Genomic DNA, 25,798 nt, shown 5'->3' on the forward strand with positions numbered 1-25,798 from the left:
AACTAAAAACGCCAACTCGGAAACACGGGATTTTATTTTGCAAACATACCGGAAGTCTCTCCTGCTCACACATCACAAGGTGCTTAACAACACACAACACCAGATTGACGTCACTTGGGAGCCTGGCCCGGCTAGCTGTCATCCGCGTAGAAGGGAAGGGCATGACATGGAGCTACATTTTCCGATAAGCAGTTATATATGCGTCGTAGCTTGTTAAAAGCATACAAGGCTTTTGGTATTTCTATGTACCACGATAGCGGTCCTTTCGTTTCGACGTCTTGAACAAACAGTCGCTAGCTAACCGGCTAGCTAGCTTGCTACTTACTGTAACTGTAAAGGCAGCGAGTTCAAACAGAAAGCCTCCGCATGGCGTTAATCCTGTTTACGAGGTCTCGGGCACCTTTCATGAAAACGTCCAGGTCTTTAAAGAACGAATTCAGGAAAGGTAAGGTTTCTATGTTAGTTTTTTTACTGTCTGTCTCAGTTCGCTCTGTTTATTATGTCAATGTAGATAAAGATAAGATGAAGCTAACAGTTAAGTTGTATTAGCATGTAGCAGAGTCTTCACAGAGGCAGGTGGTTCTCGATTGGCCCTGCTTGGGTTTTCAGGAGGATGGTGGGTGACTCAAGGTGACAGGGTGCCAGCAGGTAACACACAAGCATCACACTTAAAACCGTCTAGCATTCATTGTTTTCATCTACAGATCAGGTATTACTTTGCATCAAGGGTGTATTGCATGTCACGTTAAGGTTTAGTGTTACGACCTCGCGAGATGTGACGAGTCGAGGCGCCGCACCTGTCTGATGAGAATTCAGTGAGGAGCAAAACACGATTAAGGAATCAGGTTATCTGAGGACAACCTGGCGCCTGTTCTGGCTTTTGAGCGCCCTCTTCTTCCACTGCAGTGTGAGAGGATGCTCGCTGTAATAGCAGGCAAATTAGTTTCTCTTTATTCAGCAGGAGATTGCCTTATTTAAGCAAGATGTGAGAAAATAAAACCTAAGGATTTAACTATTTCGGCTCTGTTTTGGTTGTATGGGGTGCTGATTTCGTCCAGTTAACCCGAACGCCTTGTGTTGCCACCACTTATTACAGTTTTGGTCGCCTGTTCATTGTTGTTAAGACAAGGTTGAGAAACCACAGGAAGTGTGATGTCGCAAACCCACCGTGGGAATTTTGTGCTTTACCGAACAAACTGCTACTAACATTTGACTTTCACTTTTATTTAATATACACTATATGTCTCACCTTTTGAATTAACCAAAATATCATTCATGCTTTAAAATGTCAAAGGTTAGTTTTTTAGTTTTTTCATATTTATGTGTCTAGGACTAGGTATGAAAAAAACATTAATTCATACAAAGAGAATAAATGCTTTGCACCAGATTTGGCTACTATCTGTTTTCACATTAAAGTTGTGCTACCTTTGAATTCTTATCCAGTTATTAGAACCCATTGTTTGTTGTAAATATGCATATTTTGGCTGATCAAGAGCCAAAAAAACACAAAATATAAATTTTATCATATGATCTATAGGGAAAAAACAGCTTGTTCTATTTGTGAAACTGTAACCAGCAAATATTTCATGTTGAATCGATCAATATCAAAATAATTACTGTCAAATCTTTTGCATTGTCAGTTAGTGTGAAATGAATTTGGTATTTTGCCACACTGTTTATACCGCGTTAACTTTCCCTTTAATATCAGGGTGTATACAATCATTGTGGGGAAACAATGAGCAAGACTGTGCAATATTTCACTTTTATGTGTTTTTTGCATCGATGGAGGGCCTTCATTCATCAGCCATTTAATACACTGGATTAGCAAAAACAAATTAACTCCTGTATGGTCATTTTATCCACAATAATAGCTTTCCAATTAGGTTTTCAGAATATTCACATCATCACAAAATAAAGTAATCTTGTAATATCAAACATCATATAATGCTATAGAGGATTATGTAGTCACATTATTATATCATTATATATATATAACTCCAAAGACAAATATATTAGCAATCATGCATGTTCACTGTTGTATATCACAGCTCTCAGTGAGCAATTCAACAGAAGAAAACATTTCTGTCTGTAGTTTTGGTGGGTGCATTAAAGCTGTGCTTATAAATAGATGAACAGATCATGAAGGGAATTTTGTCTGTCTGCCCTGGATGGACTGAGACTGTGTTCTTGGCTTTAGGCCCAGATTATCAGACAAATTGCTCTGCTTCCATGTAGAAAGGTCAGTGCCTCTTTTATCTCCACCTGAGACAGACGGCGCTAAATTTCCCTTTTTGTTTTCATGTCTATGCTGACATGAGTGCGATTAAATGCCTGTAGTGTGGTGTGTGGACATCACCTCTTATTCTGATTGAGATATATTTTAAATTAGAAGATCGAATCCTGCTTATGAATATCCCACAGTTAACAACAAGCAATCTACCAAGCAACTATGACTACATAAGGATAATAAAGAAAGTCCTGAGCTGGCCATTGGGGTTTAGGTTCTGCTGTGGCAGCTCAAAATTGACCAGCATGCTGTCTTTGCAAAGCTGATCTGTAGCTGTCATCAAATAAAGGCTCTAAGGTCAGAAGTAGTAAAGATTGTAGTGTTATCTAAAGCAGTGTCGATAAACTACAGGAGAAACAATATAGTTCCAGCTGTGATAACGGGATGATGCACGTGCATTGGTTTAAATGCACTCTCACTGGTTTGTGACAGGGTACCTGAAGCAACATGTGGAGCAGTGCATTTATTTATTTAGAGCATTTACTCATTTTTTGTGATTTATCCAGCGTAGAGTCACAGTCAGTTAAACTCAGTTGACACACTGAGATCCCCTGAAAGTGTGAGTTTCAGTCACATGACTGAGAGTGTTGTCCAATGGATGTGACCCAGGGACAGAAACGTCATATTTTATGGGTTCTGGGACCTGAGATGACTGAAATTTGAGAGCCACTAAAGCCTCATACTCTGAAAGCCAGGCATTTTGGAACAAATTGCAGTCTGGACGTAAGCTTACCATCATTCTGTCCTATAAGCACGTCCATGTCACTTTTGTTTCCAAGCTACACTTTGTTGTCAAGTGTCCACTGTGTAGTTAGCAAATATATAGAGAGTGTAGATGAAGCAAAGTAAACATCTAGCATGGACCTGGGTTGAGAGCACAAGATTGTGTTGTTTGGTGTTCTGCCGGTGCTCTGGGTCTAATGCAAAGAAACATCTGTGATGGGAGTTGTCCAGTAGATAAACCAATTATGTCGCCTTACCAGCTGTCCTGTTCTTTTGCTGCTACTTTTTTCACTCAGACTTAAACATGTGAGCTCACACTTTGGATAAAACCACAGATCAGATTTTTATCAGATGCAATAGATGTTCAGGTAATAACTTGAACAGCACATTTGTATTGTTTTTGTGCAAGACGGCCATATCCGTGTTGAAATAGCTGGTATTAAATGCAACGTGTGTCTTTATGCAATCTCACTATTTCAAATAACGGGCTCCAGGTCTGTTTACTGATATGCTGCTCACACAGGGAATGAGGAAGTGTTATTAGAGTGCCGTTTTAGCACTTACCAGTCAAACAGCTGCAGTCTGCGGGTCACACACGAGTTAGCTGTTGCAGGAAGGGCAGGGCATGTCCCAGTCATGACCTTCCAAGACCAGACCGAGTTCAGTTTGAGCCAAGACCAGATCCAAAGGGGATAGATTACTTTACCAATGCAACAGTCATGTTTAAGAAGTCAACATAGATTTAGATGTTTCTGCTGAAGCTCTGCATTGTTCTTGTGCAGAATTAGATTTTCACAGAAGTTCAGCTCAGAGCTTAAGACGTGCTTTAAAATCCAAGACACGACTTCTTGCTTTAACTAAAGCTAATTGTTAATTAGGTGTTCCTGTGTGCAACCTTTCCAAAATTCACAAAAAACATAGAAGTAAACTCCTCAGCTCCACAGAGAGCTATAATGACAACATTTGTCAGTCACCAAACCCAATTTTTTAAATCAACATTGATCTGGATGAGAAAAACATGGTGGCAACATTGCATTCGATTCATGTTTAAGGCTGCTATATCCCTAAGAAGTTTATTCTGAGCTTTTGTAAACATACTTGGTTTTATATTACTGTGTTTAGTCAACAAAAACTTTATGTTTACCGGAATAACTTTGATTTAGTTTAGTATAGTTTTTGTGGCTACACAGCAAGCAATGACCACATTGCTAGAGCAACATAATAATAAATTCCTCTCCTGAGGTTTCTCCTTTTTTCTGTTAAATGTTCTGTTTTTTCTTTTTTTTGGAAGTTTTTCCCTATCTGACACATGTTATGCTGGACAGATTGTAAAGCCCCGAGGGGCAAATTTATGATTTGGGCATAAATAAATAAAACTGACTTGACTTGAAAATTCTGTCAAGGTTTAGTATTAATGCCACCATGACATTGTGCAAAACATTATGTAATTTTAATGGGAGTCTTTGTGGAAAAGCAACACGAGATAGAAACTTCATACAAAGACCACAGCTTACCTGTGTAGTTTTTGCATAAATAATTGAGAGAAAGCTGATTTTTTTATATTTCCAAAGTATCTCCATAGAGATTTATGATTAAGAAATACGCTTACACACCAAAAGTGACCAAATGCACTTAATACCTTGTGATTGTGGTGTCACAAATAATAGCTCCTTAAACATAAATCTATCTAAAGGCACGACTGTGAAACCAAAACTGTAGAAACTCCCAGGGGATAAAACCACAGAGGTGTGGCAGAGTGTAGGTGCTTGTACAGCCCAGGTGAATGGTGCAGGTTTAGGTAATCTACTGTAGTTCCAGGGTTTTCTTTCTGTGCTACAGTTGCCGGCTGTTCAGCCACAAAGGTGACACTGTTCCAGTAAACTCTCTGTCCTCCTGGCTGCCAGCCACAGCCTGTCATGTTCAGCCAGGCCCTGCTGGACTCACTCCAGCCGGCCATGTGAGAGCCTGGGCAAAGGCGTGGTTTGGCCATGTGCTCTGAGGTGATTGGCTGGAAGCGTCTCACCACTCCTCCCCGCTCCGCATGCAGGTCACACCGATGGTGGCCCCCGGGGCTTTGGAGGCCCCTCTGTGGGCCTCACTGATGGTGTGAATATCCTGGCCTCCAAGACAGTTATAGATAATATTATAGATAACATACACTACAAAATATTTTCAAAAATCTGAAAGCTAATATGTGAAAATAATTCAATATAAATTACATGTTGGGTAACTGAATTCAGGCCGTCTTGATCAAGCCTTGTGCCTGACATTTGCATGTTGCGTTGTGATTAAAGTGTTGCATTAGTAAAAAGAAAAACTGTGAAAAGGCCTGTCCAAGACTGCAGGAGACTTTGTTAAACATGGAGCATTGTGAAAGACACCATGCTATGTTATATCATGTGATTGCATAACCAGTGGAAGGCACTGTGTGGTGTCGTAGCTGGGTCAGTGAATTCAGATATAATGTACCAGTACCAGATAGCTGCAGAAGTTTGATTTGCTCAACAGCAGCAGTTCATGAAATCCCTGAGCACTCTGTGTGTGTGTGTGTGTTTGTGTGTGTTTTTGTCCGTCTCTGTCTAATAGCTCATTCTCAGAATACAGCCGCTTTTTTTTTTCTTCCTTTCAGGGAAACTACAAGATGGTGCATGTTTCAACTGCACAGCGCTCAGACTCTCCAGTCAGAAGTAAGACAATTAAATGTGCTGGTTTTACATCATGTCTGCAGTTCCTGGAAGCATCTGAAAATTACTTACTGTATGAAATATGAAAACTTTAGTTTTACAGAAACTTAAAATTCAGTGCCAGAGGTCTTTTAAGTCTTAAATGTAATTTATATGTAATTTTTTTGGATAAGGATGTCTTATTCTTGGTCTTTTGAAAATTTAAACTGGGATCTTATGCTTAGCCATTGTTGCATGCTGACGAAACACCTGCTACACCTTTATTTATCGAAGCATTAAGATCACGTCTCTAAAAGCTCTGTGTTTTATTGGATGAAACCTCAATTCACACGCCCACATTTTCTGAAAGGTCTTTCCTTTTTTGTTTTCCATCCCAGTGAAAGCCTTACAAGATTTCACTCAATGAAACCATACCTAAATCCATTTAAAAACATTTGCATTGTATTTGTGCACACTCATTTTAAATCTCAGTGCTTTATTGAAAAATGTCAGAGAGGTGTCAGTTTTTACTTTTAAAGCAATACTTTCTACTTTATCTAAGACTCAGGCTGAACTTTGTATTCTGAAGCTCTTCATCCTGTTGTCTCCTCAGACTTGATGGGCTCCGACTCGGCAGCTTGTCCCAGCTCCCTTCATCCGGTCCTTCCCTCCCCTTGTCAGATGGCTACGTGGGCCCCTGCCAGAGCGTGGACTCACAGCGGCCTTACTGTGCTTTTGTGTTAGGGGCCTCCCCTTCACTGTACCCTGCAGTCACGACGGGGGCCCAGTGGACGATAGCGCGACCACAGGACATCCGCGGCGTCAGGTGGATACACACCTCGAGGAGGAGATGGGACGACTCCAAGGTGGAGAAGTCACTGCGTTCGTTAAAGGACAAGAAGAAGAAGCTGGAGGAAGGAGGGCCGGTGTACAGCCCCACGCTGGATGCAGAACCCGTGAGACGGACGCTCCGACAGCGGGTCGTCGATGAAATCAAGCACTACTACCACGGCTTCAAGCTGCTGTGGATTGATACCACCATTGCTGGCCGGATGCTGTGGAGGGTGCTGAACGGACATCCCCTGTCCCGCCGCGAGAGGAGACAGGTGAGGTCTGCAGGGCGGGAAATATACGTACCTGTAGTTTGGAAAGGTTTTCTCTGGTGTTAAAAGTAAAAAGGCTCATGGTTTGCTTGTAATGCACATGCATGCACATAACATTACAACAACAGTGACAGCTGGGGTTTTCAGTTTTCTTCAGGGCCTGACACTCAAAGCTGCTAAAATCTGCCTGAAACAGTCGTCATGTGAGAAGCCTGTTTGTTGTCTACCTCTGTCTGACACCAAGGATCATTTTTATAAAAATGAATGCAGATTTCGGGTAGTAGTTTTGTCATGGTTGCCATTTAAAAAGCAATTTGTGCTGTGCAGGAATGGCAGGCTTAACAGGTGTAGCAACCGTAGCTAACTGGTAAATTTTGACCATGTCTGACAGGTATATGTATTTTGCCGTTTGTAACTATTCAAAGGTTTGTTCAATTACAGAAACGTATATTTGAACAGAAGAAGTTGTAGATAAAGGCAGAGTTTCCAGTGGAAGAAAGCTCAGAGTTTACAGAGCAGGTCACCAGCACGAGTTTACATATCAGAGATGACTGAGCTCGGTTTACATCTGACAGCACAGACATCTTGTTCTGTAATGTTTAATCCAAACCTAATGGGATCAATTAAAGACATTGGCTGCACGCTGAGTGTTTACTCACCAGCGCTCAGCAGACTGTGCTGCTCGATTAAAGCTCTTTAGGAAGAAGCTTTATGTGTTGCCTCTTTGATTAAAAAAAGAATAAAAATCCTCATTTGACTTTAGCTTCAGCCAGTTTCTACACTGGGCTTTATTTACCTTTCCTAGAGTTTGCAGCAACTGATGTCACTGAAACTGTTTGTGATGAAGTATCTTGTTAAAATGCAATAAAATGTCAGAGATAGTAAAATGCCTCTTAAAGGAAAGTTTTCCTGGGTTATATGGTTATTACACTACAAGGGTTATAACTTGGGTGTAATTGTATATTGTTATTGGATTTTAATTGGTGATGTAATGGTTAATATTCACTCGTATGTGAGTAACCAAGTTAAATATCACTAATTCAAACCACATGCAGAATAAAAACTGCTGTTTTTTAATTTATAGTCCAGAACATTTGACCTCATTTGCAAAAAGCGAAGTACTTGATTACTCTGAATCTGCCTGCTGTCTGATGCTCAGAGAGGCTGTCTGGACCGAGGCCCAGCGCCCGCCGCAGTCGTCTGATGCAGGTGCTGGTACACAGGTGTCATTTCAGGCAAGGCGAGCAGTCAGGTCACACATACTTACGGTTAGCACATCTCTCAGTAGTACAGGACGGTGCGGACTTAGTGGCAGTAATTGGCAAGTTGTGAATGCTCCTCTTAAAGTGTGAGTTGCTGTCGTGGTTGACCGCCCCCCCTGCTGCCCTCGTCTGGGAATCTTTCCTTGTGCTTTGGCTGGGATACAGGCTACAGATTCAAAACTGCTTTTGTTATTGAACTAAATAAAGTGAGGTAAAACAAAGACCCTACCCTTTAAATGATGCTTGTTTATCTGCCAGAAGGGCTGACAGAAACAATTCTTGAAACAAGTCCACATCATAAAGCATTTAAAGTGAGGCTGCTGAGTAGATCCTACTATAATCATCACACTATTTATTTATTTATTTATTTATTTATTTATATTTATATTTATATTTATATTTATATATATATATAGAGATAGATAGATAGATAGATAGATAGATAGATAGATAGATAGATATACTTTATTTATCCCAAGCTGGGAAATTTCAGTGCAGCAGCAGCATTACAGTGAAATAGGTGACATTTTTTTTTAAGTAGGAATATAAAGAACAAACTATACATAATAAAATAGCAAGCAGTAAAAATTATATTCATAATAATAAAATAGCAAAAATAGCAAACAGCAGTAATAAAAAGTATTGTACAAAAAAAGAGTATAAACAGCAAATGGCAGTGTGTAGAAAATAAAGTGTACCATGACTGTAAGCATTACACACAGTGAAATAAGTGAAAATTTGTGAAATAGGACTATAAAGAACAAACTATACATAATAAAATATCAAAATAGCAAACAGTAGTAATATACAACGCAACAGTCAGCACTTCTACAACAGTGTATATTCAACGCAAGTATACAGTGTGTGGCACTGTCAAGGGTGTTTTAGACAAATTAGCTCCACATGTTTATTTCTTTAAATTAAAGTAGAGCCACAAGAGTGCAGACTTTTTGAGAAGAAGAGACCAAATCAAGCAGTGGTAAAGAACTTCCTCCATCTATCTTTACATCTTCTACTACATTCAAGCATGCAACATGCGAATGAAATACCTGCTCAAATTTATTACAGTTTTTTTTAAGTTCAGTGCAGGAACGTACAGGTGTCCATACTGAGAGACGTCTTTGCACAGGCACGTTTACAATGTAGTTTCACAAGTCAGGCTGACACGTGATGACAATGGGACCTCTGATTGCTCCCAGGGGGATGGTGCAACAGTACGGCGAGGAGCTGAAATGTGCTTGGCGCCTTTTCAGTGACTCTTGAGGTACAGTTTCCATACACCTTCTCCTTCGACTTTTCAGAAGATCATAATAAAAATCCACTTAAGTAGAAGATGAAAAAACGTAATAGGTAACCATTTATATTGCAATAGAAAAGTTAATGGGAGATTGACTCACAGATTTCATGTTTTTTTTCTTTTACGTCTAGTCAGATAGTGGGGGTCAGTATAGTTGAGGCCAATATCTTTTTTTTGGGTACAGGTATATATCACAATTTGGCAACTGTTGGCAAAATTACATAAAATAATCAAACATTCATTTATGCCAGTGTGACTGCAATGAATTACATCAGACAAAACTCTCAACAAAACTCATGTTGTTAGTTTTTTACTACAATTTGCTTGTAATCATTCGTTTAGACAACAGAATTTTGTGAAATATCATCACATCTTGACACGACTCCAGCGAAAGCGAAACAATAAACAATATAATTCAGTTAGTGCCGAGCCTACAGTATAAACGTTCATTCATTTACCATGCTTTGTGCTAAAGGAGCAGTGGAAATAGAGCCTTAAAGTGCTGATGGCTGCTGGTCAGTGCTGACGATGACCACAGTCACCCTCCCCATTAACCCGCACCAGCAACCCATCTGCACCTTTTCAAATGCAGCTGACTCCCTCGGAGCGCATGTCCCGAGCCCATCTACACCCCATTCATCTAACCTGGACGGCTTTTGCCTCCTTAATCTCCTCCTTTCATATTCGCTTCCAATATTCAGAAGAAGCCTTAAAACGGAGGCCTATTTTAATCTGTCACCCCCTCCTCCCTCCTTTGATGTAGAACTCTGGGAGATGATATACATGTCAATGGGGCTGTGGACAAAGGCCCTTTCACTCAGGCTGGCCTAATTCCTTCACCCTACTTTTCCACTGACATGCAGGTGGAAAGGGCGTAGAAAGAAGGAGTCGTGTTTTGGCCATCACCCCTCGGGGCCAGTTCTGTAGATGGCCGGTTGGGATTGTGTACCGGGACGGTCAGTAAGCCACAGTTGGACAGCTGTACAATGAAAACGACCAGTGTTGGCCTGGTGCTTCTATACTCTGAGGATTGTTCAGGTTGGTGCTGAACAAATGTGCTTCCTGTTGGCTCAAGTGGGCAGTTTCTGAGCCTTGTGAGGCAGAATGTTCACTTTGGTCCACAGCTCCATGCAAAGGACGCACCAGTGAATTAGGAGGTTTCTGTTGCGCTGGGGATGTAAAGGCCCAGGGGTAGAAGTGCTGACTGTTGAAACTGTTATAAGAGGGATTGAGCAGCTGATTGTACCAAGGGACAAAGGAAGATGATGTAAACATTTTCACATGGTTCCCTGTTGGTTTTTCGTCTCACTGCTGCTCTCTGCTGGAGGAACGCTAAAACTTCAGGCTCAAACGTCTGCTTCAAACTCAGGCAGACACTTGGTCAACAAATTTTGCCACAACACGGGCATTTAGAATAATCTCCACAGTCAAATCTAATTCCAGTTTTTCCTCTTTTCCCCCAAGTTCCTCCGAACATGTGCCGACGTCTTCAGACTTCTTCCCTTCCTGGTGTTCATCATCGTCCCCTTCATGGAGTTCCTGCTTCCTGTAGCTCTGAAGCTCTTCCCCAACATGCTGCCGTCCACCTTCGAGACACAGTCAAAGAAGGTAATCAAAGATGCCCGATTCAGACCAGATGCATAAAATCAATTATGTGAATTAATTTGCTTGCTGCTGTAGTTGTGATAAAAATTGTCAACCATTTTTAGGTCTACAGTGTATCACCAGTGTGGTTTGAAATACAGTAGCTCAGCTAAGGCTGCAGCTAACAAGTATTTCAGTCATTGATTAATCTGCACATTGTTTTCTTGGTCAGCTGATTCTCATCTCTTGTTTTATTTAGTCCAGAAACCCAAAAATATTCAGTTTACTGTCATATAACAAAGAAAAGTATCTAATCCTCACATTCGAGAAGCTGGAACCTGAAAAGGTTTGGCATTTTAGTTTTTAAAAAAGTGACTAAATTGATTCATTGAGAGATTTCTGTCCATCGATTAATCTGTTATTCGTTGCAGCACTGAGCTCAGCATCAATATATTGTAAGAGTTTGTCTAATTATTCTGCAGATTGTCGTTTCTAAATAATCAGCGTCTGCAAAATCCACACTGTACTCACCCATGTTGCAGCATCAGTGAGAATCCATTCAGATTTTAATAATGGAATAAAATCTGAATTCTCATCCATGACATGAACTTTCACCATCATGAATAATGGGGACTTTTACACCACATTGAACTTGTAATGCTGTTTTTAGGAGGAGAGGTTGAAAGCGGAGTTGAGAGTCAAACTGGAGATGGCCAAGTTCTTGCAGGACACCATCGAGGAGATCGCTCTGCGGAACAAGGCTGCCCAGGGCAATGTGACGGAGGAGTTCTCCACCTTCTTCCAGAAGGTTGGTGTCAGCATTCACTGAGACAGGCCATCATGAAATGAGGGAAAACAGGCTCACTACTGCCCTCTGGTGGTGGAAACAATGAAGTGTCTCTACTTAGTGCTGTTGGTGAAGGTAAAAATAGTAAAAAAACAAAAAATAGGTTGTAGATGTAAAATATGACACTTCAATTCATTCCAATAAATTTATTTACACAGTTATACGTAAAGATCACTTCATTGATTAATTTTTCTTTCAATATTTCCTGTCCAGAACACAAAATGTGGGCAAATAGAACGAAACAAGGGCTTTCAATTAAGTATTTTATTGCAAACATTTTTTGCATGTAAGTCTGGCCGTCAGATTTTTACCAGACCTCCCTCATCCACACTGATTCATAAGTCCTAACTTATTCATCTTGGCAGATCCGGGACTCCGGGGAACGTCCCAGTAATGAGCAGATCTTGAAATTCTCCAAACTGTTCGAGGATGACCTGACTCTGGACAACCTGACCCGACCTCAGCTGGTGGCTCTCTGCCGTCTCCTGGAGCTGCAGTCCATCGGGACCAACAACTTCCTCCGTTTCCAGCTCATCATGAAGCTGAGGGCCATCCGTGCAGATGACAAGGTATGAACCTCTGCGTTCCATTATCATCATCAAAACTGAAATACAGTCAGACGATGGTCAGAGGTAATAGGTACAGCACCTTGTGATTTGACTGTTAACTGATCATCAGGCGCTCTGTGTGAACTCTGTTTGTCCAGCTGATTGCAGAGGAAGGGGTGGAGACTCTGAACGTGAACGAGGTGCAGGCAGCCTGTCGCGTCAGAGGGATGAGATCTCTCGGAGTCACAGAAGAACGACTGAGGGAGCAACTCAGCCAGGTGACAACAGCAAGCAGGAACAGAGATGGAGGATGTTTTCAGGATTTAGCTCTTTGACACATGCATCTATTTTTTCCATCGTTACAGAACTTAAATGTTACAATCTTACTGCCTTAAGATGATAATTGATTGTCATTTTTTTTTTGTTGTACCTCTCAGATTTCAGTCCTGGTTGATTTGGTGACACCTGTAGTTATTGTTAGTAACAGCAAATGTGGTCTAAAAGGTCAGGCAATATTTTAATCACTGTATGAGCAACTGTGAACTGTGGCTCCTCCTTCTTGCTCCATTTCTCCATTCACTATTTCAAACTGATCCACTGTCAAAAAACGCAGAAAATTACGTTGTCTTGTTTTGAAAAACACCTGAAAACGGAAATATGTTTCCATTCTCTGATCCGTCTTCTATTCACACAGGATATGTAGACTCAAATGATGAAGTTATGGAAGTTTGAGAACATTTGAAACAGTCTCACTGTTGTTGATGTTAGATCACATATTTGTAATCACCTCTGTCATCTTGTATCGGGCTCTTGTAGTGGTTGGAGCTGCATCTGAACCAGCAGATCCCCACGTCCCTGCTGCTGCTGTCTCGAGCCATGTACCTCCCCGACACCCTTTCCCCCGCCGACCAGCTGAAGACGACCCTGCAAACGCTGCCCGAGATGGTGGTACGTTAAGCGGCCTGAACTGGGATGTGTGACTTCAGTGTAGTCCTGTTTGCTTTGGTGAAATGATAATATGTCGTTGATAAAACATGGAGGAAGTTTATCTGTATAATACTTTATAAAAGTGGTCGATAAAAGCTCCATCCTACCCTCTCCTCTCCAGACGAAGGAGGCCCAGCTGATGGTGGCAGAGATGGAGCTCTCCAAAGTGGACAATAAGACCAAGCTGGAGACCATGCTCCAGGAGGAGGCAGCCATACGCCAGGACAACAAGGACAGGGAGATGGAGAGGCTGGCGGATGCTGCAGAGAAGGCTGCAAGGGTAACAACTCAGGAACTGTCGGATGAAAGATTAATAAAAAACAAAGCAATGACTGGTGTTTTGGTTCGATACCCAGCCCTGTACATGTGTTTCTATGCCAGCTCATGAGGTGCAGATCTACAGTATGTTATCCTACAGGTGATTCTTCCACTTTGTGACCTAACTTAGCCCCGTTGTTCTCTGTGTGCTTTGCCCCGTCACCCTCCTCCGCAGGAGGTCGAGCTGGAGCTCGAAGCAGAGCCGGCTAAAGCCGACATGGCTGCTCATTCGGAGACTCTGAGGGATGCAGCGCCCGTCATAGAGGGAATCAAGGTAATGTCTCTGAACATACGGTCCGTGAGATCAGGAGGTTTTTGTTAAAGGCTCGTTACTTGGACCTTTATTTTCAAATTAGACATTTAAGTTTTACCAGAAATCTTAAAACACAAGAACTCTAAATTCATTTTCATGCGCCAGCATTATAACAAAATATTAATAAAACATCTGCAGTTAGTATCATGAATTATTTTGATTAATGTTGTTTTCCAAATCAGTCCTGGACATATTAATGTTTATGTATTGTTCATGGTGTTAAAAAGTTATTTTATACAAAATAATCTTTTTAACAGACACAAAACTTACATTTATTGTGGCTCTTTCCTTAATTGCACTACTAATGTTTGACCAGCTCTGAACATTCATGTATGATATTATGCATTTATTTACTGATTATTATCCGGACTGTAATTTCCGTGTCATTTACGTGTTGCCTCCTTTTCATCGGTTCACTTCTGCGTCTTCTTGTACCACACAGTTTGGACAGTGGCAGAGATTCCTGTGCTTCCAGGTTAGGTTTAATGATGTCTCCTCCCAAACAACCCTCATGTCCACACCAGTTCACCCCTGTGTGCACAGTACCTGGTCTTTCTCCCAGCAGACCCAGATGAGGGTTAAACAGTGCTTGCATACAATTCTGGCATTTGTTTCAACTGTTTCAGACTGACATTTGATCTCAGGTCCAGTAGAATGAGAAGAAAATAACCCCTAAATGCAAAGTTTAATGGTTGCGATGCAGTGAATGGTATCAGCCTGCAGAGGAAATCGAACTGAGGGATGTAAAACAGACAAAGTGAATTACATTAAAGTGAGTGCAGACAAATCACAGACAAGAATTATTATATTTTTTGGACTATAATTGTATTTTTTCAATGATTTAAGCCTAAAATATAAGCATCTGTTTTTTAGAATAAAACAAATTGTAGTGTGGACAAACCATGGCAGCCATGGTCTCCTCATAATAAAAGGTACCACTTATCTAGTGCTCCGAGTTGGTTAAAGAAATGCTAAATATGATTTGCAAATTCTGTTTGGCCCACATCTCTACGGACTTCTCCTCCTCTTTTCCTTTTCCTTGTGGATCTTTCCAGACCAACCTTTCCCCCCCTAACAGCCTGTGTAGTTCCACAGCGTTCTCTCCACCGTGTGGGAATAGCGGGGAGTCTCCCAGTGTCCTCCAGAGCTTCCCTCTTCCACCCATTTTGTGTGCTTGGGTCGGTCTCTTATGTGGGTTTATATTAAACGCACATGTGGTGCTCGTTAAGTGAATGCACTTTGCGGCCTACTTCTTTAAGTAGCTGGAGCGTGCGGTGACGTACATCCATTTTGGAGGCTAAGCTGCCGTGTTTATCATTCGGTATCTAAAAAGCAGCGTTTAAAGCGGTTTTCATGCACTCTGCTTCAAAAAAACATGTGACATACGAGATTGTGAGAAAGGTTTTTATCCAAATTGACATCATGTGTTTGTGCCGCAGGGCGAGGAGATCACCAAAGAGGAGATTGACCTGTTGAGTGACGCTTGCTCGAAGCTGAAGGAGCAGAAGAGGCTGTTGACTCTGGAGAAAGAAGAGCTCGAGGAACTGAAGGACGACGTCCAGGAGTACAACGAGGTGCCCGTCTTAGGCTTGTAATCATTATAAGAGTGAAGATTTATTGCCTTTCAAATCAAGAGTTTTAGAGGTTTTAACAGTGTTTTGTGTGAAAATAGAGAATGTGTGCGTTTGTGGCCTGGGTTACGTTTAAATGCAGATGATTGCTTTGTGCTCTGTGGCCGTGTTTCAGTTGTGAGTTCACGTGTGTTTTCCAGGATCTGGAAGAGATCAAGAAGGAGCTCTCGAAGACCGGCCAAGAAAAGGCGCTGGAGGAGTCAAAGGCGAGCCAGCGTCTGTCTAAGAGAGTGAACCGTATGATCGGTCGCATCGACAAGATCATCCTGGAGCTGGAGAAGGACAAGGTCATCCTGGACGGACAGATGGACAGCGGAACCAGCCCACCTGTCGGGTAAGAGATGGATGTTATTTTACTGTCTGTGGTGGTTCAGAATAGTGAGTGAAGTTGCTGCTGTACATCCATTTTTGAAGTACAGGGCTGAAATATTCTTTTTTTTATATATCGTCAACATCTCCTTCCTTGAAAAGACCAAATGAACAATGTGTAAGTCTGTCTCCGGCTCGGAAAACAGGTCACAGATGTATGTAGAGCTGCTCGCTGTAGTTTTTATCAAACGTTACTCAAACAGGAAGAAATAGTGCATTTGTTGGGGACTATTTTCTGCGGCGGATTAATCCACATTTGGTGCTGTAGTGAGTATTTGTAGCAGCAGGACTGTGTGTGTGTGTGTGTGTGTGTGTGATTGAGTCATAATAGCGTAGCACCAAAATGTTGAGCTACTTCTTGAAGAAAAAAGCTGTGCTGTCTCTCACGGCTTTAGACCATCATCATTTTCGTCGACTCTCATGATCTATAACAGCCAACTGATGAGTCATTTCAGATTTTAAGATATCTTGTTTTATTAGCTGTGATCAGTTTTTATGCTTGCTGGATTTTTTTGTTACTCTTCATCTTTACCATCATTGTCATCTTCATCATCGTTACTTTCACTGTAAAATGGTGGTGGACATAAGACAAGAAACAGAAGGTTTCCCAGAAAAACAACTCTAATTCCAGAAAAGGTGGGACTCCGTATAAGACAGACATAAAACCGAATGTGATGACTGGTTGATCCTTTTTGACATAAACTCAACTGAAAACAGCAGGATGGAGCGAGGGTCACCACTTTGTGAACACATGATTGGATGAGGGAGGTTAATACCTGGACTCAGGAAGACTTCAGAAAACTGATGTCAGTGAACACAGTTTGTTTGGAAATTATTGCATCTGATGTCATTTATGTTTTACACAGAGTCCCAGCTTCTTTGGAATCAGGATTTTAGTTCACAGTTGTAAAACCAAATCCTAATTTATTCAAAATTTTACAGATTATTCTTTACTAAACATAGTGATGCCACAAGGTAAGCTGAACTGTGGTAAACCGCCATTTGCTTGCTTGCCAAACGCTAACACTGCATCGTGGTTGTCAAAGCGTCAGCTGCTGAAATTGTGCCGTAAAGGATCACCAGCTTCGTTTCTGCTCCCTTCACCGGTTGCTGTGGACCCATTTTCATAAACGGTTCATGTTCCCGAATGAATGCGATCAGAGTGAATACAAAGATCTAATTCAAACTGCTTGATCTGGTAGATTTAGGACAGTCTAAACTGTTTGATCTTTCCTGAGGTTTAACAAATATTAGATGTGATCAAATCAAATGACTGAATTGATTCTTTTTGCTGCTTTTTCTGAGTTGCCAATGTTTAAAGCTGCCCAGAGCATCTTTAAACTATCTTCATGAGCTTAAAGAACGAATCACTTTAAACCAGCTGTTACTTTTAAGAAGCAACTTCAGCATAAATTAACTGTGAGTCAAGTTTTGACTGACATTTGACCTGCCGTGAATAGAAATTAAGATTAAAAATCATGTTGATTGGTGTGATCTGGGAACCTAGAATGCGGCATGCTGACCTCAGACCTCTCCGCCACATTTCCACGACATCTCGTTACACACCTTTTCCTGTATGCAGTCTGTTCTACACCTTCAGGGAGAACCTCATCAGCATCGACGAGCTCATCGGCGTCATGCGGCAGATCCAGAACATTCCAGAGCACAAGCTGCAGAGGATCGCGGAGGCTCTCGACGACAACAAGGACGGGAAGATCGACATCGACGACGTCATCAAAGTACGTTGACGGAAAATGAGGAATATTTCTGTATGTTGCTTGTTTCATTTAGCAGTCTTTCAAATCACCAGAATATAATAACTGGTAAACAATCACAGTGCAAGCGTAACTGAATACTCAGCAACATATCGTAAGATCGCTAAACACATGAGCAACAAGCTAGCATAAATTTCCTGCACAGACACATTGTCAAAAATATAATTACAAGCACACACCAACCCTGTGCCTCTTCGGGGGGGTTGCTAAAATACACTTTGTTTCCGTCACCGTTTCTGTTTTGCTGCTTCACCTGCGTTTACCTTTGTTTACCTTACAGCCAACTTTATCATTTCACCGTCAAGTTGTTCATTTCGTGTTCATGGCTGAATTTTCCCGGCGACACACTATTAAACCGGAAGTATGACATAGCGCCTTCAAAATAAAATCTTGCACTCTTCAAGGATAACTTTCGTTTTTTACAACCTGGACCTTATTTGTAGCATTAACTACGCCCATTTACTACTACTTTACTACTACTTCTACTACTACTAATATGCTGGTGCTATTCCCCTCTGAGCCGGCGGTCGGCTAGTTTAGCTGTACTTTGGCACAGCTATGGTTCGTTGTTGCGTATTCGTAGCTGACCGCCGCAGAGTCAGCCGTGTTGTGGCTGGCTGCTCGCAGCGCGCGGCGTTCGGAAATTACATCATCCACGTCAGCGGTAGTTGCCTAGAGGCGCCGGATGTTGATAACATGCCACCACGGGCTCAGAGGGGAATAGCACCAGCATATCATAACAAAATATTGGAATATGAACGAGTTTCGCCGCAGATTATGCGTTATATAGAGGCTGCGCATGGATGCCCCGAGTACTCGCATTATACGGATATACGCGCCGCTCCTCTGGGGCTAATTTCTTCAAAACGACTCCAAATGCCACCAAAGTTGTCTGGAGGAGTAAATGGGCGTATTTAATGCTACAAATAAGATCCAGGTTGTAAAAACGAAAGTTATCCTTTAAGATGAACCCCTTTAGCTCTTAAATGAGCAAAATATACACATACATATAGATGAAATTACATTTTTTTAGCAAAACTCTAATCATGAAATATATTTATAAAGGAATCATGTCAAAATACTATTTGTTTCTCCCAAATGAACTTATAAACAGTGCAAGCTGCCCTCTGGTGGACAAAACGAGAAACAGCAAGCACAAAACACAAAGTGGGTTTGCTACAACAGTAGTGGAGTCAGATTTGATGAAAACACACCCACACAGTCCTGATGAAGCAGAACAGCTGAATTTTTCGATTTTTTCCAAACTTAACTTTGATTGTTGCTTAATTAGCCACAAATTGTCAATGTCATCTAGATCTGAAATCAAGTTTTTAGGGGCTTCAATGAATTTGTTTCATCTGGCGTCATTTCAGGTGGTGGAACTGATCGACAAGGAGGACGTCGACATCTCCACCTCCCAGGTGGCTGACATCATGGTGATGCTGCAGAAGGAGGAGAAGCTGATGGAGAAGGAAAAGGCCAAAGACAAGGCCGAGAAGGAAAAGGCAGCCACACTCAACAGCTAACTCATTTCCACAAAGACACAGCGCACTTGTAAACGCCGACTTCTGAGAAGTCTGTGTCTGGTACCCGCCCACAGATTGAGGGGGGGTCACCAGGTAACAGCTGCCTTCTCAGAATGTCATCTCACTACCAATTCAGCTCTTAACAAATAGTTAAAAAAATGGGGAAAAAAAGGCATATTGCCTTTAAAACGCACAAAATCACAACGAAACTTAAATTGCCATCATGTTAAACTCTTCTGGACTGATCATGTATTATATGTTGATACTTGGTTTTGTGTAATTTTACTCAATAACTTATTGATAGAGGGAACACAGCGACATGGAACCATAGTTCTCCCAACGTCAGAGTTGTGAGGGGAGAAAACTGATCAGAAATTAAGTTTGGAAAATCTATTTATTGTTGAAAGTTTGAGGTGAACCGTCTTGCCTTTCATTTCATTCATGTCGTCATCTCAGAGAAATGAGACATCATTTCTGGACTTGCACAGTAAAAATCATCGTCATCACCATCATTTCTTTTCTTTTATCATCATACCCCCACTTTGTGAAGTCACTTTCCCTGATTTGTACTTGACAGGGGAGCTTATTGCTGGTTACAGGAGGTTTGAATGGTGGCTGCAACCAAATATATATTTACACAAAACGTAGAAACTAATTAACAAAACATCAGGTTATGTGTGCAAGATTAAATCTATATATTCATTCTAACAATAAAACAAATAACAGCTTTATGTTAATCATTCCCACCAAAACAGCAGTAAATGTTGGATTCGCGCTGTAGATGTGCTGGACGTTTGTCCAAAGAGCAAGCGACTGAACTTAGCAGCATTTACATCCGTATTAATACGTGTTGTACTGTATTTTCTGTTTATTTTGTACTTACTACATCATAATCTTTTATCAGCTCTTCATATCTATTCCTGTTGTGTTCAGTAGATCTCTGTGAAATGCCAAAGTTGCACTGTGGCACATTTAAATAACTAATTAAATATAGATAATTCAGATTATTCCTAATATCAACCAACAAACCAGTTAAGACTGACTGATGTTTATGAGCAGCGACGCTGGAACGCCTCACGGCGAACGGCGGCCGGTTGGCTGCTGCCGTGGCGAGCGACAGCAGGCGTCTGGTCGCAGGGTGATCGTGGCTTTGTGTGAATGTTAAGTAGTTTATTTTGTGCACATGAGTAGTCTGATAACGTGGCCTTCTCCTCACACAGATGTTATGCATCGTGTACCGTTGTACATTTATTGTTGGGTGTTTGAAGAAGACGGTGGCGCTCCGATATTCTCCTCACTGAGGATTTACCTGATGTCATTTAGTCCGGATGAATTCAGCTGTAGATCGTTTTGTTTGCACAGTAGCCACGAGAAAAAGTGGCTTATAAACAAGGTCGAAGTGACGATTTCACACAATATTCAAGCCGCTGCTCGTTTTCAACGGCGTTCACACTGCAAGCAGCTGGGCCATTGATTGTTTTTATGTTTTCTGAAAACATATTCCAACTATGGCTGCACCTAATGATTGTCTTTGACTAGATTTGATTTGTTTTGTTTAATTTTTTTAATATATAGTGTCAAGAAAGCAGAGGAAAGAGGCCGAGGTGGCGCTTCAGATGATTTGTTCCAGCGCCCAGTATCTGCAGGTTTAATATACAAATAGAGAAAATCAGCACATTCTCATATTTTAGAAGTTGGAACCAGCTGACGTTGCTAAATGACTTGTATAAGTGATAGATTATAAAATGTGTTTTTCTGTCAATCAGCCCATCGATCGATTGATTGAATATTCTCAGCACTAAATTCAACCAGTGTTGCTCAGAGCAAGAACCGTTTTCACCGTTCATTAAAGCTGTTAGAATAATCTGATAATTAAAGTTAGTGATATGTGGAAAAAATAAAAATTCATTATTTTCCATCTTCACTGACGGCAGCAGTGGATTCAAACTGCAGGCTTTGGTTTTTAAGACATTAACTTCTGTAATCAATGAAATAAGAGTCTTCGCGTCGGCACACCGGCACAGGAAATGATCAGACTTCTGCCGAGTTGTTAGTCATGTTTCTTGCAGTGTGAACTCACAATAAAAGGCTGATCCACTTTCGCTGCTGAGTTGATTTGAGCAGCGAAGAGCTCAGGTGTGAACGCGGAAGACGAAGCGGCTCTCGAGATAACGCCGAGTGGACGCCGCTCCATTTAATCCGTTCCGGGAATCCGCTGTCAGGCGCGCGGATGATTAAGAGGTCGTCCGTCTTCCATCAGGCACCGTCCCGGCTCAGGCCCGGGGCTGGCTGACAGGGCGGGGGGCTCTGCTTTGCCTGGGAGCAGTCAGGCTGATGGGTGCAGGGTAAACACTCGCCCCATACATGGGCCACAGCCAGCTCCGCCGGAGGGTTTTGTTTAGCTTAGAGACGATCCGGCGGGATGTGGCACGCTCTCTGCTGCGTAAATCAGCCAGTCAGTGTAAACACGTCCGAGGAGCGCTGTGACAGCTTCTCGATTACACTTGGCGGGAGAGAGTGGTGTTTGTGTCGGGGGAGCGCTGTGTGCGCATTAGCAGCGCTGCCACTGCTTCTAGGCACGGAGGGGCCCAGAGGTCAGGGAGGGGAGATGTGTGGCGGTGACAAATACCAGGACGGCACGTCGAGATCGATGCTTGAGGTTCTGGTGTCGGTCCAGACGGGTTTGAAATGAGCGGAGTTAAATTTAAAGGACGTAGAGGCCTCGGGGGATAAGATCCAGGGTGGTCTCGCTAAAAAGGCGACCCAGGCTCAAGTTTTGCTGTAAAGCAATGCAACATGATCTGACAAGGTGCTGCGTTAGCCAATCAGATATGTGCAGTCTCTCATTTCTGGTAGATTATGTGCTGATGGTAAATTTTTCCAGAGTTAAGAGTAAAAACTTCAATTTGAACCACTTTGAAGCTTAATAAAACACCCAAACACTGCAAACACACTGAGCTCAGTCCGGTGGAGCCGAAGCGATTAGTTGATGATTCAGTTGGACGAAAATTAATTGGCAATTAATCATTAATTTAAAGTGTTTTTTTTCAAGCATGAATGCCAAAAAGGGGTTTGCCTTCACCTTAACGAAAAGAAGTCGCAGCCAGACTTTTTGGATTTCATTGTCTCATGGGTACCTGAACCAGACAGTTTTTGATCTGAACACCTGGTGAACCAACAGGTGAAAATATGAACAACTGCTGTTGTTTAAGCGCTGATTAGGTCTGCATTCATTGTCAGTGAATGTTTTTCACATTTATCTGTTAATAGTTTCATTAAAATGGAAGAAAATTCCCATCACAACCTCCCTGCGCCCAAACCGGCGTCGTTAAAGTATTGGTTTTTGGGCGGAAAGTACTTAAAACAGAGAAAAGCTGCAAAACCTCGAGAATGTTTGGCATTTTTTCTTGATGAAAGGCTACAGCAATTTATCATTAGTTGTCATTAATTAATATTATGTCGATCAAATAATCAATTAATTGACAAATGGCTTCAGTTCTTATGCTCAAGATGTCCTCAAAGTGTGACAAAGTCAAGAATTCAAAGATATTCAACATACAAACAGAGAAAAACAGGAAATTCTTCTGCACCCAGAGGACGTTTGTCATCTTGTCTTTATAAATGAGGAATGATCAGAATATTTGTTGTCTCTCACAGTCTCTGCACTTCTTGCTCGTCATTTCATGCGCTGCTATATTCATAGTGAGGAATACATTTCAGCCACACAGTCAGTGATGAGACATGACAGTCATATTTCCCTCATGCTACCAGGATGTGATTATGATTTATGAAAACCCGTCAAACCGTCAGATGCATTCAAGAAATCCCGGAAAAAATAATTAGATTTTACAAAAAGGAGGCTGTGCAGAAAGTTTGCTCGTATTTCCACAGACTTCTGGTGTGCGGAAGCTGTGCAGGCGTGAATGGCAGTTTACGGCTGCGCGTCCTCGTCTTTGGCTGCAGCGCGAGGAGGCAGAGCTCACCGCTGGCAGCAGTGTTGCACTGTGTTGTCGAAGCTGCCGTCTTGTACCTAAGGGAGGTGGAGAGGCAGCAGAAGCATCAAGACAGCGAGCTTAAATCAGGTCGAGTCCAGCAGCCGAGCCAAGAGGCTTTCTTCTGTCGGGGGCTTTGATATTTCGGCCGGTTTTAGCTCCTGTCGTAGCTCTTTGGCTGGTCTCTGTGGAGTTTTGCCACTGTGTAAATGCACTGTTCGTTTTTTTCCTTACAGCAGGTGTGTGTTAGTGTTTGGACTCAGGGCGTGAGTGTTCACTGTGATGCGGTCTGAGCAGCTTCAGGACCAGCAGGGAGCTCGAAGCTGGCGTGTTGCGACCCGCGATACAAACCGTCCTAAAAGATTCCCGTTGGAGGAGGCGAGCACGAGAAGAACAAATATTCAAAGCAATAAGTCATTTATGCATCGTGTAACTTTTTGAATTTCGTTTGATCTCCCGTTTTTGAGGTGGAACAAGAGTTTAATGTGTTGAAATTATATTGTAATATATGTGATTTAGAGAAAAAAGGCTGCTGTAATTAAAAAGCAATGCTTGGATTCTGCTTCTCTTCTCGATGATTGTTTGGGAGCTGATGCACCTGTAGTTGATTATTGTACGGACTTTTTGAAGACAGATAAACCTCTTTTTCCTTTGAGTATTTTGCACCAGCCCTTTTATTACCAAACCAGAATGCTATTTTGTAGGATGTCTGAGAATATATATGAGTTTTCTCCTGAGGTGGACGTAAAGAGACTGACAGCAGCGTTTGCTTCTACAGATGCAGACCTAAAGGAGCAGCTCAGACCAGGTTCAGGTTTCAAAACTGAATTTAGCTGAATTTTAAATAATAGTGCAGCCACCATGTTTTTACACAGGAAGCGTGTCGTTCAGACTGAAAGTTTTCTGACTGAAACTCCGGCTCTGTCTTATTTCACCTCAGACCCTCAGACTCAGAGTTTCACTCCGCTGGAAACGGAAAGATGCGATTTGACGCCCATCAAACGTCATCGGAAGCCTCGCGTTGTGCAGCCAGTCAGTCAGTTTACACGATGTCGAAGCCCAAACAAAGTTTTCAGGAAAGAAAAGTGAATCCAGTGTTGATCTTTTGAGGTTTTTAAAAGAAAACAGAGGCAGACATGAGTTTGAAAGAGGAGGCGACACGTTGCAGTTTAATCTCTGACGGCTTTGCAATTATATCTGGAATGAAAAGAATATTAGTCATTGCGTCTAAAACATAGACCACTGGAGTTTTTCTTTGAGGTAATCATGTGTATTTATTTATTTATTTACTCAAATTTTCCAAAGTTTTTTTTTAAATTAATGACTGGAACTGGATTGTAGTTTAGTTTAACTTCTCATGTATGAAAAGCATCAGATCAAGTGTTCATGTAAAAGAAACGTCATTTGCAAAATGAACCAATGAAGTGTTGAATAAATGATGGACGATCCTGGATTTCCTTTCATGTTTCTTCTTTTCACGCTCATCACGTGTCACTCACCTCCATTCCAGGTCGCGTGTGTCACCTCTGAATCCTTCCACGCAGCCATTCTCTTATTATTTCTCATCCCAAACCGTCATTCCTGAGCTCTTACCCGCCTCGCCACACTCGCCGCCGCTCCCCACAGAGCCTCCGTCCTCTGCCGCTGGAACGCGACCGGGCTCATTTTTCCTGCGACACTTTTAACGTCTGTGTGTAAGTGGTTTTTCTAACAGACTTCAGCAGGATACACAAACGCATAAAAGACATGACGGGTCTGGTTTTTAACCCTTGACGCGCTGGCGACGACCCTGTAACCAGGAGCTTTAACGTCTTCCTGCACAGATCTGATCTGATCGAGGCTGAAAGGAAAAGATTCCACATTCTGCTGTGAAAGATGAAAGGTTTCCAGATTCATAGGTCCTTTACACTCATTGAATATCTGAAATACAACCTTTAAGGCTGCACTAAGATTTCATAAACACATTTCTCATTGGCCAAGTAGAAGGCAACCCCCCTGACCTCTGATATGTCTGTTTGACCTCTGATCTCAACAACCTTGTCATATTTCATGATGCCTTCAGGTGCTGAGTTGTGATACAGCCGATGTTTTTTTTAAACGTCAGCGCTTGTGAAAGTTTAGAAACAGATTTTCCTAAACAGTAGTTTGCATCTCGCTCTTGATCTCCAGGATGTTTGCAGTCGACCAGGAAAGACACATGATTGACTTTTGGTTTCAACCCAATTTTTCTACCGCAGACTGTTTTCCACTAACATAACCATGTAAAGCCCAGTGCAGACTGCGCGACTATTGCCATGATTTTCCTGTCTTGGATGCATTTTTGAAATCTGAGGCGAAAACCCTCGAGCCGGAGGATCGTCACGAGAGGTCGTTCGGTCCGAGCGGCTCCGAGACGAGCCCTGATCCCGGCCCGAGCTGAGACGTTTCTCGAACGTGCTTTATTTACTGTAGATGAAGTAAAGCAAGAGGGAGCAGCAACAAGCCGCTGGTGGGGAAGCGAGGAGGCGGCGGACACGCTAACATCTTGCAGGTTTTTGTTCAACATCACAGTCATTCATCGCAGATCTTTTCCA

General features: G+C 42.0%; 1 protein-coding gene across 6 annotated transcripts; it reads left to right on the forward strand.

Moving 5' to 3' along the window:
* Window positions 1–126: 126 nt before the first annotated feature.
* Window positions 127–24,678, forward strand: letm1 (leucine zipper-EF-hand containing transmembrane protein 1). 6 transcript variants are annotated; one of them, XM_041953778.1, is made up of 16 exons: window positions 127–445; window positions 5,640–5,697; window positions 6,287–6,779; window positions 10,800–10,943; window positions 11,590–11,727; window positions 12,132–12,335; window positions 12,473–12,592; window positions 13,131–13,262; window positions 13,423–13,581; window positions 13,795–13,893; window positions 14,375–14,407; window positions 15,372–15,506; window positions 15,704–15,897; window positions 16,875–16,907; window positions 17,515–17,671; window positions 19,081–24,678. In XM_041953778.1, the coding sequence occupies exons 1-16, from the start codon at window positions 367–369 to the stop codon at window positions 19,231–19,233; spliced, it is 2,331 nt and encodes a 776-aa protein (XP_041809712.1). In that variant the 5' UTR covers window positions 127–366; the 3' UTR covers window positions 19,234–24,678. The 6 variants fall into 6 exon arrangements, with proteins under 6 accessions (XP_041809712.1, XP_041809713.1, XP_041809714.1 ...); XM_041953779.1 differs by having other exon boundaries at window positions 17,533–17,671; XM_041953780.1 differs by lacking the exon at window positions 16,875–16,907.
* Window positions 24,679–25,798: the final 1,120 nt, after the last annotated feature.

Source organism: Chelmon rostratus, chromosome 15 (assembly GCF_017976325.1).
Source record: "Chelmon rostratus isolate fCheRos1 chromosome 15, fCheRos1.pri, whole genome shotgun sequence".
Classification (NCBI taxonomy): Eukaryota; Metazoa; Chordata; class Actinopteri; order Chaetodontiformes; family Chaetodontidae; genus Chelmon; species Chelmon rostratus.

Bases quoted from the DNA above. Each gene is read 5' to 3' on its own strand.
- letm1 (XM_041953778.1), top strand. From the start codon at position 367: ATGGCGTTAATCCTGTTTACGAGGTCTCGGGCACCTTTCATGAAAACG. The intron at 12,336-12,472 runs GTATGAACCTCT...CTGTTTGTCCAG, and splicing joins CCATCCGTGCAGATGACAAG to CTGATTGCAGAGGAAGGGGT. The intron at 15,898-16,874 runs GTAAGAGATGGA...AAAATTTTACAG, and splicing joins GGAACCAGCCCACCTGTCGG to ATTATTCTTTACTAAACATA.